The 18,834-nt window shown below is 44.1% G+C and overlaps 1 protein-coding gene across 1 annotated transcript in view; it reads right to left on the reverse strand.

The window, feature by feature from the left end:
* LOC126473299 (neprilysin-1-like) overlaps positions 1–18,834 on the reverse strand; it is a 548,467-nt gene that overhangs the window by 182,668 nt on the left and 346,965 nt on the right. Inside the window, exon 3 of the mRNA XM_050100269.1 lies at positions 12,208–12,369. Within this exon, the coding sequence (XP_049956226.1) occupies positions 12,208–12,369 (162 nt within the window). The remainder of the gene's footprint in view (positions 1–12,207; positions 12,370–18,834) is intronic.

An 18,834-nucleotide genomic window follows, 5' to 3' on the forward strand; every position in this document is an offset into this window, starting at 1 on the left:
TGAGCGTACCGTGAGCATGTCAAGATGCCTAGAAAATAGTGTCTCCCGCCAAATATGAGGGCCTCGTGAGAGATTTCACTTGATGTCATGCAGCTCACGTAACATAACGGTCACGCGTCTCGTTCTTCATGACAATTCTCGGCCGCATTCTGCAGGGGCAATTAAGATGCTCCTGCAGTGTTTGTGTTCGTAATTGGCTCGTCCTGAGTTTCATTTCTGCTCACATGAACAGCTAGCCATGAAGACAACATTTTGGCACAGACAACAAGCTGCAGACGAGGGTAGACAATTGGTGGAAAGGACGGGCGGCTGCCTTCTATGATGAAGGTATTGGAAAGCTGGTACCATTCAACGACAAATGTCTAAGTCGGAGCGACGACTATGTAAAGAAGTAGCTGTAGTGTGTAGCTAACTATAGCAAATAAAATAATTTTGATTCTCAGAGTGGTTTCCATTTTGTGACCGGTCAGATCCTAGTTTCCGAATAGCCCTCATACTTTAGCGTTTAATAACGGAGCGAACTTACATTGACAATGATTTTACTTAAACTGACACTGGTTGACATTGGAATACAAACAGAGCTGCCGACACCATCTGAAGCTTCCTCCTCCCAAAGCCGTGGACATAGGATGACTGAAGACTAAGAGCAGCAAGGGCATCCTGTGGTTGTGGCCCGACCAGTGGTTATGCAGAGGAGCGAAACGTGCAGAGAGGAACAATATGCAATCCAGGAAAATACAATAACAAGTACTAGTGTGCCTCCATCTGTGCAAGAATCCTCTCTCTGCAGTTCGGTTGCGCTACCACCGAGGCTTTATGGGTTGCCCAAAATTCATAAAGAAAATGTTCCGTTCAGACCGATACTAAGTGCCATTGGTTCGCCCACCTACTCGTTAGCCAAGTTTTTGACTACGCTGTTAAAACCACATGTGGGCCGTTCGGACTCGTATATAAAGAATTCGACACATTTCATCAGCAGATTGAATGGCATAGTGGTCCAGCCGGAGGACATATTGGTCAGCTTCGATGTGGTATCGCTGTTTACCATGGTTCCACTTAATGATGTATTGGAAGAGCTGGATCGAATTTTTCCTGCCGATATTTTAGAGCTGTTTAAGTGTTGTTTGACGACCACACACTTCAAGTGGAATGAACAGTTTTATGAGCAAACGGATGGCGTGGCTATGGGAAGCCCCCTAAGTCCCGTAATTGCAAACTTCTTTATGGAGAAATTCGAAGAACAGGCCTTAGGTACTGCCAGCAAGAAACCAAATGTATGGCTCCGGTACGTGGATGACACGTTTGTGTTGTGGAGACATGGTAGGGAGGCACTAAGCCGGTTCCACGAACATCTGAACAGTATAAACTCAAGAATTCAGTTTACTATGGAGGAGGAGGTAGACGGCAAACTACATTTCCTCGATGTGCTTGTGTTTAGAAACGAAAATGGTAGTTTGGGCCACTCAGTGTACCGCAAACCCACGCACACGGACCGCTATTTGCACCGGGATTCGAACCACCACCCACAACAGAAGCGGGGTGTTATCAAGACGTTAGCGGACAGAGCTAGAAATATTTGTGAACCTGAGTTGCTCGACGCTGAGATAGAACATCTCCACAATGCACTAACGAAGAACGGATATTCGTCCGCCGAAATAAAACGTGCGTTGAGGCAGCCACGCAGAAATCATACTGACGTACAGGCTACTGCAAAATCTAAGGTTTTCCTGCCGTTTGTTAAAAATGTAACGGAGAGAATAGGGAGGATCTTGACGAAGCGGAATATTACCGTAATTTACAAGCCAACCAGGAAGATACAGAAATACCTTAGGCCTGCCAAGGACGCTCGCAAACCATTGGAAAAATCTGGAGTGTATAGGATCACATGCAGCTGTGGTGATGTTTATGTGGGTACCACCAAAAGAACTGTTTCTAAACGTTTGGAAGAGCGCAAGGGAAATTGTAGAAGAGGAGAAACGGAACGATCAGCTGTTGCGGAGCATGCTTTCCAGCCAGGGAACCACAATATTCGTTTCGAGGAGACGCAAGTACTAGCGGCCACGAGCGGATACTACGAAAGGCTCTAGAGGGAGGCAATCGAAATCGCTAAACACCCAAATAATTTCAACCGAAAGGAGGAGGGCGTCAAATTTAACGGTATATGGATGCCGGTGTTAAAGAAGATGTGTACCACTCGTCCACTACTGGGTGATGGCAACGGCGATCGACGGCGACGGACAGCGGCCAATTGCACTGACGTTTTCAAAACACGTGACGTCACGCCGCGGCGCGGGGGCGCGCGGACACGGAATTTAGCGGCAGTCAGTAGCGAGCCAGTGTGTGTGTTGGACCTTCCATCAAGCCACGGACCCCCTTGAAGATGTCTCTCGCAGTCAGAGACGAAACGTTGGGAATCACCTCAGAATTCATCAACCGACCACGGCATAACAGCCCGGATAATTATAATGGACAGAATCCTCTCTTGTTAGAATACCATCTGTAGACCCTGTTAGAGTGTACCCAAATCTCGAACACTCCATGCAACTAGCTAGGTTGGAGCAGCCGATTACTCTGACCACTGCGTTGCGACATGTGGTCCGGGTGGGGCATAAATATGGCAGGAAAGTCACCTTCTCGGTGATGGAGACTGTTGACAGAATACAGCTTAAGTCAATGAATCTCCCCTCCGACTTAGGAGCGCTGCGAGATCTGGTCAAGAAAGTATTCGAAAGAAGAGGTGAAGAGTTTGATTTAGATGAGATTTTTGTAAATCAGTATTGGTAAATGGGCGCATTGCGTTCGACTGGTGAAAGAACTGGCCAGAAAATCGTGTACATACCTACTTTCCATAATGACTACAATAGCTATTGGACAGCTAAATACACGTAATAGCACACTAGTGATGCAGGAGCTGCGCAAGGTGGTGGAGGAGAAGAGACTAGTTGTGGTCCGACTGCAGGAGCCGTATGTCCAAGCCAGGCGAATAGCCTTCGCAGCCGCGACATGGCAGTTAGTCAGTAGCGGAGATGAGCCGAGAGCGGCGATAATAATAACGAACAAAGCATTGCGAATAATACAGGAGAGCTTCTGTAAAGTTTGGAAGGAAGGAGATGAGGTACTGGCAGAAGTAAAGCTGTGAGGACGGGGCGTGAGTCGTGCTTGGGTAGCTCAGTTGGTAGAGCACTTGCCCGCGAAAGGCAAAGGTCCTGAGTTCGAGTCTCGGTCCGGCACACAGTTTTAATCTGCCAGAAAGTTTCATTGCGAATAATAGTTATCTCGGAGCTATCAAACAGTCACTGCAACGTCGTGGAGATACAATCTCCCACTTGAGTACTATCTCTCGTCAATATGTACTTTCAGTATGGAGACGACATCGAGCAGCATCTGAACCATCTCACTCTGGTAATCACGGCGTTGAGGGACCGAAAAGTGATAGTGACTGCTGCCATAAATGCAAGATCCCCCCTATGGTTCAGTAGCACAAGAGACACAGACGGAGGCAAGGTGGAAGGAATAATTATGGCTTTGCAACTTGTGGTGGCCAACAAACCTGGTAACCCTCCGACCTATACAACAGGAGGGGGACAAGGCACGATGTATCACTTACGACACCTAACGCCGCAAGCATCGTGAGAAATTGGAAAGTAGAAGGTAAGGCCACCACAAGTGACCACAATCTGATTACATTTATGTTAGGTAACAGAAGGTGCCACTGAAACATGGGGTGGGAAGTGTAATTAAATTACAACAGACTGGGAGCGCCTAGCAAGTGAGTGTGACATTCCTGCATTACCAGAAGGTAACCAAAACCAAAATATAAATGTGGATAGGTACACCCAAGAGCTGGTGAGGGCGATTACTAGAGGAGTGAAGGTAGCCATACCAACAAGGAGGATGGCCATAGCGGCCTCTGTCACCATGGTCCGCCGAACTGGAGCATATGTGACAGTCTGTCAGAAGAGTAAGGAGGCACTTCCAGCGCAATGTCGTCTGGTGGGAAAGGAAACAATGATTGCAACAATATAGGGAACTACAGGAAACATTACAGAAGGAGCTTCGGCTAGTTAGAGTTCGAAGTGGGGAGAGACCCATGGGGAATCCCCTATAAGTTGGTGAGGAAGAAGATTTGTTCTCCAATGGTATTATCCACAGTCATATATGAGGATGACGGAATCCTGGCAGGAAACTGCTGAGGTCTTCCTCCATTCCCTGTTGCCTGACGATAGAGAGTAAGGGGAAACGGAGGGCCAGCGCCAAATGAGAATAGCTGATCTTGTAGGATATACAAATGACAGAGCGGTATACCCCTTCTCTGAAGAGGAGGTAACTGCCCAAACAAAATCTTTAAAGAGAGGAAAAGCTCCTGGGCCAGACGGCACTGTTGCGGAGGTAGTGCAGTTCCTCACACAAAATTGTATAACGAGCGTTTCAGGTTGCAAAAATTTTCCAAAATCTGGAAAACAGCAGTGGTCACAATAAAGAAAGGACCAGAAAAAGATCCAACTGATACCAAGTCATACAGACGGATATGTTTATAAGATCTCTTCGGAAAACTGTTCGAGAAATTGCTGACTGACAGACTGGTTGCACATCGAGTGCTGTGCGGGATGAGTGACAGGCAGTTCGGCTTCAGGTGTCGGTGGTCGGCAGCTGACGCAATCGCCGAGGTCTGTGACTCAGCCTCGTTCAAGTACATAGTTGGCATCATGGTGGACATCAGTGGCGCCTTTGACCGCCTGTGGTGGCCTTCACTCTTCTACTGTTTACAGGAGGAGGATTGTCCAGGGCTACTATACAATCGTCTGAGGAGTTATTACGATGATCAGGAGGTCTGGCTATCATCCCCTAGCGGGAGGGCTAGAAAATCAATAATAAAGGGATGCCCCCAGGGCTCTGTGTCAGGCCCCTTGTTTTGCAACATCCACATGGAACCGCTACTGGACAGTATGTACTAAACGTGATAGCCTACACAGATGACCTCCTCCTACTGGTGGGTGGCCGTAGCTGCGAAGACACCCAGCCAAAGAGGGCTATGGATATATTACAACAGTGGTGCCATAACACTAAAATGAAAATATCACCAAATAAGTCACCCTATCTTCTGCTGAAAGGACAATTAATTAGGAATCCAATGGTTAGAATCGAAGACTCACCAGTTCTCCGACGACGAGAGGCGCGTTAAATCGGAGTTATCATTGACGAAAGGTGGAACTCCGCAAGGCACATTGAAGCTGTAACTAAAAGTGCCTTAAAGTGCTTAACAACCTCATATGCATTGGACACTAAAGATACTATCTCCCCCATGCGCTAATAAAGTTATATCACAACAGTATACTAACATAAATAGTGGATTATGGCACGAGAATCTGGGCACACAGGCTCACAAGGGTGGTGCCTGCCATGGCAGTGAGAACGGTACAGAGAAATATGTTATTAAAGTCAGTTGCGGCCTACAGGACATCTCCAGGTGGGGCCTTGTTGGTAATAATGGGGCTTTGCTTCCATGATATCAGAATTAGCGAACAGGCTGCATGGTTCTGGGCGAAGAAGGGAGAGGTCGGGAAAACAAGGGATATTCTGGGTATTCAGGCTGGGTATAAGGGTGTAATCAAGAGAAGGGGTGAAGAGTTGTGGCAGGAAGCATGGGAAGCTGATAGCACCGAACGAAGATCTTTACAATTCCTACCAGACGTAAGAGAACGATTAGGTTCGTGATACTTTAAGCCGACAAGGGACTGTTCCATTTTCTCACTGGTCCAGGGCCTTACCCGATATACCCGTGTCGGTTTGGGAGAAGGACTACGCCTTCGTGCGACTCTGGTGCAACTCTCGACCATGTGGTTTACGAGTGCCCCCAATAGAATGATGTAGCAGCTGCGCTGAGACAGCAACTATCGAACCACGACACCTTTACCCTGCTACGACACGAGGATACATTTCGAGTACTGTACTACCTGGCCAACGAGGTATCACAAAAGGTTCTTCTACAATCTGTGAGGGACAACCTTGATTAACGACAAATAATAATGTATTACAGCACCCCAATCCCGTACCTCCTGGGCGTGGACAGGTCGACAGCTGTTACTGTCGAAATCAGCGACGTCCAGGATTAGGGGGTGTACAACAACTCCGAATTAGACAACTCACCGGATTTGACGTAAATTAGGTTTTCCTATTAAGTAGGACTTAGATATAAGAAAATAAACAATAGTCAAGACATCTTGGGCTGCCCAGTGCCAGGGACAGGTAGTGTAGAGGTTAGTTTTTAAGTATATCACTAGAGTAAGTAGACAAATGTCAACAGTAATGTATCTTGCCCATTGTAATAAAAGTACTAGAACTACTTGTAGTTCATTGTAAACTAGCTGCAAAAAATAATTTTAATAATTTTAGGACCCACTAATTTTATAAGGTAGTGGATTATTATGTATAATAGAAGATTAAGGAATAAACCGACACTGGCCCTGGAAGCCTATGAATTTAAATTACAAACCACTCTCACATACAACGAAAGCAGATTCTGAATTCGAGACACATACAGAATGCAGTCATAACAATCGAACTTAATAGCCGAGGTCTCGATGTCGTGATAAAATGTCTTTCTCACTGATGCACAATGATAAAAAGATCAGAAAATGTATAAACGTGACACTGAGGACAATGGACCAATGAAAGCAGTTTAGTGATGAGTTTCTATCAAGCAATCATTATCTACAATAGCCCTCATGAAAATGGTGTTGTAGGAGCTTCAAGAAAACCCTCACATTCATCTGTCTTTAATACTTACCAGGCGGCTTGATTGTCTATAGCGACTTAGAGTGTAATTACCTTTAGTGCTACTAGAGTTCCATGTAAATACGAGTAATCTATGTGTAGATGCTAAGGTGATAGCATTTAATGTGCGGACGATTGTTTATATTTGAAACTGGTAGCAAAACTACGTAATTCACTTCCATATGGAGCTAATACCAGGATATGACAGAGCTCTGCAAACTTTAATTGTCTCCATTGAGATATCTTTCCAATTAACAAAATGGCGGAAGAAATGCAGTGGTAATAAGCACCCCATTTGGGTAACTAATGCAATTTGAATATCATGTAGGTGGAAATGGGAGCTGTATTACTAAACGAAGGACAGTCACAGTCGAGGATGTCGCTTAGTACTCAGAACGACAAAAAGATATCGCTAAAGAATTATGCGGCAGAATGTGGGTAAACAACACACCACAGCTCTTCTGTTGGAGAATAGTAGTGTTAGTGGTAAGCCTCATCCATGCAAAATATTTTGTAAGCATTTCCTGTCTATAGTTGACCTGTTAAATAATTTCATTGTTGTAGATAATTATGGAGAATTTTAGAGCTAGTGTTCCGAGGCAATTCTGTTACCTGCAACAACAGGTAACAAGAGAGGAGGCAAACGAATCACTGAATAGTAAGCGTTTATCAAGCAAACTTACGAAGATCAGTCCACCATAAATTAGCACTATACATCGCCATCTGTGGAACGCATTTTTGTCCGCCCCCGGTAGCTGAGTGGTCAGCGCGACAGAATGTCAATCCTACGGTCCCAGGTTCGATTCCCGGCTGTTATGGAGATTTTCTTCGCTCAGGGTGCTGTGTTGTCCTAATCATCATCATTTCATTCCCATCGACGCGCAAGTCGCCGAAGTGGCGTCATATCGAAAGACTTGGACCAGGCGAACGGTCTACCCGACGGGAGGCCCCAGGCACACTACATTTACGTTTTTTAACGCATTTTTAAAGTGTGGTTAGCTTACAAACGCCTTAAAATACTCGTCAGTGAATCCCTACTCTGTATGTCCATGTCTTCCTCTCCCCATCTCTCTTTGTCCACCTCATCCTCCCATGTCTATCTGTTCTCCTCCTACTGCCATTCTGTCTCTCCCTCTCCTTCTCCCCTCTCCTTGTCCCTTTCCCCACTCTCTCCGACAATATCCTCCTCGACCCTCCTTCTGACCAATCCCCCCCTCTCTGTTAATTTCCTCTCCCCCCTCATCGTTTTCTACCTACCCACTACGCCTCTACACCTTCCATCTTCCTCCTGCATGCCCCTCTCCCCCTCCCCCCCCTCTCTGTCCACCAGGTTGGCTTCAGGAAAGTGTTCGTGTAGTATGCCACAACGTTTCACCGCAATACGTTCCTAGAGAGCTGAGTGACATCACGTGAATTTGTCTTATTTTTTAAATTGATGTCTTTAACATATCAGCTTCAAAATTGTTAATGAACTGTGTTTATATTTTCTGTTTCACGTCACCAAGAGAGAACAGAGGATATCAGCATCGTGTACTTCCTTTGTAACGGGCTCGTTACAACTCAAGACTGCAAGACGACGGCCAGTCCACAGAAGATGCCGCTGAATCGTTTGCGTCGCTGATTTTTAATGTATGTACATTGTTGCCAACGGTCTTGCCACGTTGTGTACATCTGATGTCACCCGAGCGCCGAAGTTAAGAAACATCGGGCCCGAGTGACTGCCTGGGTACATACACCTGATGCCGTTGGCTTCGCGAGGCACCAGTCGCCGAAGTGGCGTCAAATTAAAAGACTTGCAGCAGACAGTTGCGCCGTACGACATTTTTATTATTACTATTATTATTGTACAGTGTTAAAGAAAAAATGTTTTATTTTAACCTCATCATAGGTCGTGACACAGTAAATGAGTCAGTCTGTGTCCATCTACTGATCCGCCCACAACTTTGAAGATTTTACCTTTGATACTGGAGGAAAATTTTTTGTTTATTGTATTTGATTAACCGGGGTAAATACGATAAAATTCAATGTCAACATTAATTTTTTATTGTATACAACGGGGCAAAACTCTGTTGAAAATTGAGTTGTAAGACATTACCGTAGGCTGCTTCACACTACCATAAGAAAGTGTAAACTACGGTAGTGTTCCTAGTAGGTTTGGTCAGTTAAGGCTGTACCCACATTACCTGTACGTTAGGTGTGTAGCATAGCTATTGGCGGTTACCTCACAACGATCGCTTTCCGTACGTATGCGATCAGTGTGTTACTAGATTCCCCTAAAAACCAGAAGCGATAAACTTTCTAGAAACTGAGTTGCGATATATAAAGGGCCGAGTAACCTAAGGAATACTTTTGTTGTATATAATTATCCTCCTGTCTGTTAAAAATAAACAGTATTTAAAGGAAAATTAAACTCACCAATGTGTAAACCATGTTTTATTCGAAAATTGGTAATTGTAATATGAACCAAACGGATATTGAAGCAAAAATAAAGGAAAAAAACATAGATTTGTCCAAACAGCGATAGAAAATAGAATTTCCTCAAAAGATAAAATTAAGAAAAAACGCAAAATAAATAAAAAAATAAAACATCGCTTCAGAACTTCACCGAACTTATATAAATCATGTTTCTGATATTTATAAACAATTTCCACATTTATCAACAATAACAGGAAACACTTGCCTTTGATCATGATAAAGAACGTTCTATTGTGTTCAAAATAACAATGATTATGTAATCCTTACGTTTGTGCATGGAAACTGTACTTGCATCAGAAGTAATTACTTTGGTTACATAAAATCGCTGAAGTTGGGCGGTCAACTAATTTTTATTGCTTCTAATATGAAATTCATATTCTGTAAGGATATAAAATACACAGTGGACTAATACTGGATGATGTGTGGTTCTAATTAGGAGCAAAACACGCAACCAAACAGACAAAACACCAAATACAAATCGTCCGCTCCCAGTCTCTTTCTTACACATTCGTTTAGTTTTGTGTCGTGCAGTCGTCAAGGGTACACGAGTGGACCTTCGGCTCCGAAAGCCCATATCGATGATGTTTCGTTGAATGGTTCGCACACTGACACTACTTGATGGCCCAGAATTGAAATCTGCAGCAATTTACGGAAGGATTGCACTTCTGTCACGTTGGACGATTCTCTTCAGTCGTCGCTGGTCCCGTTCTTGCAGGATCTTTTTCCGGACGCAGCCATGTCGGAAATTTGATATTTTACCGGACTGTACTCTGTACTGGACGGTACTCTCGTGAAATGGTTGTACAGTAAAATCCCCACTTCATCGCTAACCCCGGAGATGCTGCGTCCCATCGCTTGTGTACCGACTATAACACCACATTCAAAGTCACTTAAATCTTGATAAACTGCCATTATAGGAGCAGTAACCGATATAACAACTACGCCAGAGATTTGTTGTCTTACATAGGCACTGCCGACCGCAGCGCCGTATTCTGCCTGCTTACATATCTCTATATTTGAATACGCATGCCTGTATCTGGTTCTTTGGTGCTTCAGTGTACAATGCCTATTTCCCTGTGCAATCGTAATTGTTATATAATTTTTTGAATGGTCCTCCTTTATATTTTCTACTTAATAGATAGCAAATTCGTCCACCTCGTCAAGAGTTTCTGATCCAAGTTTAACACCTGATATGTCTATCTCTGTAGTGCATGTCATTTTATGAAACAATTTTCTACTAGATGATGGAAGATCGACACTGTCAATATCAGGAACAACTGTATCAGAGACTTCGTCATTAGAACGTTATGAGACTAATAAGCAGAACATCGCCCAGACGTACCTCATCGATACTTATTTTTGTTAAAATGTTATGAGAAACTGCCTATTGGCTTCTCTCTCGGATTCTTCGGCCGACGTTCATCTAATGATTTTTCTGACGTTTCGCCAGCACGAGTGGCTGGCATTGTCAAAGCTTCCCCCTCCATTGCCGGTGGTGAACTGGAGCCGAGCTCGCCGCCGCAGACTATATGTACCTGGCGCGCCAACGTCCGAGGGCTTCTCCGCGGTCATTATGGCTGTACAACACACGGTTGTCAATGTGTAAAATGCGTCCGAACGATTTATGCGGAGTAATGATGCTGTTTTACACGTTGAATAGCACCCAAGACGCACATCCACGAATTATTTATCTTTGGGGATCTGAAGAGAGTTGTATTCGAGAGTGGTAATTACTGCTTCTAGTAAATGATCACTGGGTAGAACGAGAAAGGATGATTATGGTTTAACATCTAGTTGATCACAGGTAATTAGCAACGAAACACATCCATAGAGTTAGTGCCGACTCTAAAGCTGCTAGTGGGGAGATCTGCCCAATGACGGATGACATCGAAAAAGTTCAAAGAAGGTCGGCTCGTTTTGCACTATTGCGAAATAGGGGCGATGGTGCCACAGACATGATACGTGAATTGGAGTGGCAGTCATTAAAACAAAGGCGTTTTAGGTTGCGACAGGATCGTCTCATGAAATTTCAATCGCCAGTTTTCTCAAAAAATGGTTCAAATGAGTACTATGGGACTCAACTGTTGAGGTCATTAGTCCCCTAGAACTTAGAACTAGTTAAACCTAACTAACCTAAGGACATCACAAACATCCATGTCCGAGGCAGGATTCGAACCTGCGACCGTAGCGGTCTTGCGGTTCCAGACTGCAGCGCCTTTAACCGCACGGCCACTTCGGCCGGCGCCAGTTTTCTCCTCCGATTTTGAAAACATTCTGTTGGCACCCACCTAAATAGGGAGAAATGATCATCACGATAAAATAAGAGAAATCAGGGCTCGCGCAGAAAAATTTAAGTGCTCGTTTCTCCCACGCGCCGTTCGAGAGTGGAACGGTAGAGAGACAGCTTGAAGGTGGTTCATTGAATCCTGTTCCAGGCACTTTAATGTGAATAGCAGAGTAATCACGAAGATGTAGATGTGAATGACGAACCTAGATTAGGTCAGACTGCCTCATGGTACCATGTGTTCTAGTCCCCAATTTCACTGGGACTTGATCAGGTAGCGGGAGCAGGCCTGCATCACCTCTCCAAAACTCAGGTCCTTTTGCCCTCTCACTCTTATTTCAACGCTACCAACCCAGAGAACAGACGTGGGAACTGCCATCCCTGTCAACCGCATGTTCGCTGACACAGGAGCGGTGTTTTGAAGCAAGGCAACAGGGCTAACCTCTGGCCCTTAACTCCCAGCTACTCATCACTGCAAGGGACCTGCACCAACCTACAGACCGCCTGGGACACCGCTCTACGCTGTGTATGTGGCTGCATGGATTGTTAACATTGGCCAAGAGTTAGACTGACATCCCAGATGTGAAGGCGACATCTATAGCAGTGAATTGTATTATTTACGTCTGTACAAAATAAATATAACGAGCTAGCGAGATGTTTTGAACGAGGCTGACCTTTGAGGATGACCTGCAGCTGATCAGCGAGCACCTCGAACGTGCTGATGCTGCTGCGGTCCTCCGGGATGACGTGCTTCTTGTTCCACGTGCCGCACGCGTACTGGAAGAAGTCCACGCACGGGTTGGCCGACCGGTCCATGGCGGCCAGCAGCGACGATGCTGAAACACGCAAATACGAGCCGCGTTGACGAACATCTCGAATAGCACTAACTGATACACTTAGAGCAAAGTACAACTGCAGGCCCCCATATACAGGGTGGACCATTGATAGTGACCGGGCCAAATATATCACGAAATAAGCACCAAACGGAAAAACTACGAAGAACGAAACTCGTCTAGCTTTAAGGGGGAAACCAGATGGCGCTATGGTTGGCCCGCTAGAGGGCGTTGCCATAGGTCAAACGTATATCAACTGTGTTTTTTTAAAAATAGGAACCCCCATTATTATTACATATTCGTGTAGTACGTAAAGAAATATGAATGTTTTAGTTGGACCACTTTTTTCGCTTTGTGATAGATGGCGCTGTAATACTCACAAACGTATAAGTACGTGGTATCACGTAACATTCCGCCAGTGCGGACGGTATTTGCTTCGTGATACATTACCTGTGTTCAAATGTACTGTTTACCAATTGCGGAAATGTCGATATCGTGTTGATGTATGGCTATTGTGATCAAAATGCCCAACGGGCGTGTGCTATGTATGCTGCTCGGTATCCTGGACGACATCATCCAAGTGTCCGGACCGTTCGCCGGATAGTTACGTTATTTAAGGAAACAGGAAGTGTTCAGCCACATTTGAAACTTCAACAACGACCTGCAATATATGATGATGCCCAAGTAGGTGTTTTAGCTGCTGTCGCGGCTAATCCGCACACCAGTAGCAGATAAACTGTGCGAGAATCGGGAATCTCAAAAACGTCGTTGTTGAAAATGCTACATCAACATCGATTGCACCCGTACCATATTTCTATGCACCAGGAATTGCATGGCGACGACTTTGAATGTCGTGTACAGTTCTGCCACTGGGCACAAGAGAAATTACGGAACGATGAAAGGTTTTTTGCACGCGTTCTATTTAGCGACGAAGCGTCATTCACCAATAGCGGTAACGTAAACCGGCATAAAATGCACTATTGGGCAACGGAAAATCCACGATGGCTGCGACAAGTGGAACATCAGCGACCTTGGCGGGTTAATGTATGGTGCGGCATTATGGGAGGAAGGATATTTGGTTCCCATTTTATCGATGGCAATCTAAATGGTGCAATGTATGCTGATTTCCTACGTAATGTTGTACCGATGTTACTACAAGATGTTTCACTGCATGACAGAATGGCGATGTGCTTCCAACATGATGGATGTCCGGCACATAGCTCGCGTGCGGTTGAAGCGGTATTGAATAGCATATTTCATGACACGTGGATTGGTCGTCGAAGCATCATACCATGGCCCGCACGTTCACCGGATCTGACGTTCCCGGATTTCTTTCTGTGGGGAAAGTTGAATGATATTTGCTATCGTGAACCATCGACAACGCCTGATAACGTGCGTCAGCGCATTGTCAATGCATGTGCAAACATTACGGAAGGCGAACTACTCGCTGTTGAGAGGAATGTCGTTACACGCATTGCCAAATGCATTGAGGTTGATGGGCATCATTTTCAGCATTTATTGCATTAATGTGGTATTTACAGGTAATCACGCTGTAACAGCATACTTTCTCAGAAATGATAAGTTCACAAAGGTACATGTATCACATTGGAACAAACGAAATAATATGTTCAAACGTACCTACGTTCTGTATTTTAATTTAAAAAATCTTCCAGTTACCAATTGTTCATCTAAAATTGTGAGCCATATGTTTGTGACTATTACAGCACCTTCTATCACAAAGCGAAAAAAGTCGTCCAACTCAAACATACGTATTTCTTTACGTACTACACGAATATGTAATAAAAATGGGGGTTCCTGCTTTAAAAAAAACGCAGTTGATATCCGTTTGACCCATGGCAGCGCCATCTAACGGGCCAGCCATAGCGCCATCTGGTTTGTCCCTTCAAGCTAGACAAATTTCGTTTTTTGTAGTTTTTTCGTGAGATATTTGGTCCGGTTACGATCAATGGACCACCCTGTATAGGACTTTGAGATACTGGTGCACACACTATTTCTATAGCTGCAGCCGCTGAGCTTGTTCAGGATCATAGTGAATGGACTATGCAACATGGAAATAAACTGACTGTTAAGAGGGATCATATCCGCTCTTGAATTACACCGATAGCCGTCTGAAGACACTATGTCTTGTAATGTCATATCGCGCCCAGCAGAAATGGAAGTCCTGTTACCACAATAATAAAATAAAAAAGCTTTCAGTTTGTTCAATTATTTGTTTTTTCTATGGCACCGAGTGTTACGGCAGAGACATTGCTTATGCAGGCTTTCCTGTTTTGCGTATCTATTGCTGAAAAGAAGCTTATAAGAAAGAAAAGCAACTGATGCAGCATACGTTACGCTAGGCTGAAATCATAAAGGAAACGTGGAGCCTAGAATGACCGATTCAACGTATAAAATTGTTGTCTGATCACTGCAGAATTGCATAAACAATAAATATTGGTGAGTGAAATTTTACGTGTTGGCTACATCAACAAGTCAGAGCCTTATTGTTACAGTCTCAGACAAGAGTTTCTTCTCAATGCCTGCGACGGTGGGCGTAGATTGCTTAGTAGTAACAATGTAGGCAGTGGAGAACATCCACCAGTGGCTCTTTGTGACCTACACCGATCAGCCAGAACGTTATGACAAAGCGACCTACTATCGATATTAATCCGTTCAGGCTATAGCAGCGTCAACTGGCGCACGGTGCATGTAATGCTGTCCGTGTGCAGAATGGCGAAATCGCTCGATCTGTCTGAGACTGACCGAGGGTAGAATGTGATGGCCCGGAGGCTCGGCACGAGCATTTCGGATACTGCCCAACTTGGCGAGTGTTCGAAGAGTGCTGTGGTTAGTGTTATGGCGAAACAAAGACGAATTTATGGGAATTAGGTGACTTGCGTGTGCAGATGTGGTGGCAACTCCCTCCAGCGACCTACTTTCCAGAAGCTGAAATGTGTTGATTCGAATACAAACCACAATTGTACCTAAAGTTGGACATACTCATTTGGAAGCTGACTCAATTCACACAGACATTCAGAAGACAAAGAAAACTGCTGAAGTAGAACTGCCAAGAGACTGGGCCAAATTAATATGCATGGTTCCCCGAAAGCCACCCATAACTGCAATAGAGCTCGAACAAAAGGACTTCGACAACTTTAAAGACTTGATGAGAAGTCATTAACTGCACAAGAAAATTAACGCAGAAGGGAATTCTATTGTTTGGAACAAGATGAAATGGATGAAGTATCACTCAGGTACGCCAGGAATGTCTCCTACAAACACAGTTAATCCTCAGAGGAATCATTCAAGATGACAGATCTGAACAGAAAGAAAACTCGACGCTTGTCTATGGCGAAACTTACACCTATTTCCGATGCCATCATACCTATTTCAGAGAAGAAATTAAAAGACTTAAGGGATCTCCGTCCATACATCAATGTAAGCAGTTGTCCATTCTGCATGCAGTTCATCAATCACCTAAGAGCCAATACACAGTCAGATGAAAGAGATAAACAGACATCTTATGAAGGGGAGTATGAGAATAGTAATGATGACGGAAACGGGTGATATATTTTTTCTCTCCCCTTTTAGAGTATCAATCATAGTGTTTGCAAATTATTTGCCTGATATTAGGAAATGTGAATAAACAGTTTCCCCCCTGACTACGAGACCAAACAGTGTTTTCATGATTTACGGTGATAAAATGTGATTTTTGGAACATGTAACAGTTGCTATCAGTTATTAAATTCTTGAGGAATGAATAAAGTGATTTAATTAATGAGTACAAGGAAATATTTATCTTAAAATTACATGTTTCTGGTTATTCAGTGTACCTGACCCTGATGTCCAAACAGCCAATGTCAAATAATTTAAGAGAGTTCATGGTGTTAAAAAGGGCCAATGTCCTCTTAACTACTTTAATTTTGAAGCTGAAAATTCTAGATATTTATTATTTAAAAATAAGTAATATCTCCTGTTAACAGAAATATTTATCAGACAGTTAGTTAATCTAGCATGTTAACAGAAATATTTATCAGACATGATCACTGTTAACAGAGCATTGAATGAACTAGTAGAGGTATTCTGGGAGGCGGTTAACATTAATTATCTTGCGAATAATTGCTGTTAGTAAATAGATAAAAAGTTGATTCCACCGGCAAGAAGAAACTGTTTTCTCTTTACACCACAACGATGTAGTGGCTGAGCAAAACGCGGTGCCCTTGTGTGATCTTGACAGTTATCTGTTAAAGACGTTAGGATACTGCAGAATCAGTCGCAGACATAAATAGCTTACCCATGCCGTTGTATTGCGGTAACCGCAAGTGTCATTGTTTATAAACAACCAGTAACCCTCCACCCCGGATTCAGAGTCGAACTCTCCCGTATAAAACAGCACCGATTTAAGAGAAGCTAATTTTCCACGCATCTCAATGTTCATGACGTCATACCTCCTGAACTTTGTGTCTTACAATGATATAATTTTGCAGGTGCATTTAGTGGTGTACAGAGTGAATCACCTAAAACCTGCATTGCAAATATTGCGGAAATGGAAAGTGGTACTGATGTGCGATTTTTACGGAGTGGATTGGTAGTCAGGAGCTCATATTGCTAACCAATAAACAGACTGTAAGGATACTTCCTATTTTTTGTGCAAACATTAACTTCTTTAAATGGAACAATGCGTATTGACATTAACAAAATAAAGGTGGAGTAAATTAGATTGTCAGTGGTGTTTGTTGAAAAATTCTAGTGCAAGTCCTTTACGAGATTCGTGCTTTGAAATTTTGCACACTGACGCTTGTTTGCGCCATTCGGTCTCCATTGTTGCTAGGTGCGATGTTGTTATGTTTGCTTACAGTGTGAGTAAATTGCGACTTGAGAAAAAGTCGACATTTTCATTGTGTATGAAGAGTGTCGGAAGAATGCTGTTCGTTCTTGGACGGTGTATGCCGCAAAATATCCCAAAACGCGTCAAACGATCTTGCAGTTATTTATCAACCTCTTCAAACCTAGACAAAGTAACAGAAGGAAGCAACTGACAACAGAAGAGGGGGAAATTTATATGTTCTTTCTACTCCTGCAGTAGATCCGCGTCGACATAGGTCCTACCCTATAACATCTCTGTCCATAAAGAGCTGCTTGAGAATTGCGTTAATATCTGTACATGGCCATAAGACAGGATACTCCAGATGTATCATGTATATTGGTCAGTGATAAAGCCACATTTACCAATCATGGCTAGGTAAACCGCCAAAACACGTATTATTGGTCTGTTGACAATCCCCGTTGGCTTCATCGCGTGGAAAAAATGGTTCAAAAGGGTCTGAGCACTATGAAACTTAACATATGAGGTCATTAGTCCCCTAGACTTAGAACTACTTAAACCTAACTAGCCTAAGGACATCACACACATCCACGCCCGAGGCGAGATTCTAACCTGCGATCGCAGCAGCAGCGCGGTTCTGGACTGAAGTGCCTAGAACCGCTCGGCCATCATCACTTGGAGCGTCAGCGTTCATGGAGTGTAAACGTATGCTGTGAGATAGTGATACATCAGCTAATAGGCCTGTTTTTCATAGCCGAAGCACTGAATGCGCGCAAGTATCGCAGCGCTCTGAAAGACCATCTTCCACGGATGCTAGAAGACGGTCCTTCTGCAGACCAGGAGGAAACTGTAACACCAAGATGACGACTGTCCAGACCACTGTACACGAAATACTACAGTATGTCTCCACGAATTGTTTCCAAATCGTTGGATTGGACGCAGGCGACCTGTACCTTGGCCGGTTCCGCAGATTTTACTTTTTTGCGTGGAGGAAACTTGAAAGACTCTGTCTACAAGGACATACCCGATGATATGCAACGACGTATTACTGCAGCATGCTGGGACATCCCCGCTGAAATGCTAGAACGCGTGCAACAATCGTTCCATACCATACTGGAGCATGCACTGCCGCTGCCGGTGGTCATTTTGAATACAACCTATTATGGTCAGTTGTCTCATTACTGGTCAGAATCCACATAACTGGGGTATAAACTTGTGTTGTTCTTTAACGTGTGCTACCACTGGTATTGTGTCCGTAGCTCGTGGTCTCGCGGTAGGGTTCTCGCTTCCCGAGCACGGGGTCCCGGGTTCGATTCCCGGCGGGGTCAGGGATTTTCTCCTGCCTCGAGATGACTGGGTGTTGTTGTGTGGTCTTCATCATCATCATCATTCATCCTCATCATCGTCGGAGGAAGGCAATGGCAAACCACGAGCACTAGGACCTTGCCTAGTACGGCGGTGTGGGTCTCCCACATCATTGCCCTATGCTCTGTAAAAGAGTATGGGACTTCATCACTGGTATTGTACAAGTATCGGTGAGAAAAGTTTTCAAAGTACGATATTTCGCAAATGACTGACACTAGAATCTTGCAACAAAAATCCGATGACATTATAATTTACCCTACGTTTAGTTTGTTAATGTC

This window comes from Schistocerca serialis, chromosome 4 (assembly GCF_023864345.2).
Source record: "Schistocerca serialis cubense isolate TAMUIC-IGC-003099 chromosome 4, iqSchSeri2.2, whole genome shotgun sequence".
NCBI lineage: Eukaryota > Metazoa > Arthropoda > Insecta > Orthoptera > Acrididae > Schistocerca > Schistocerca serialis.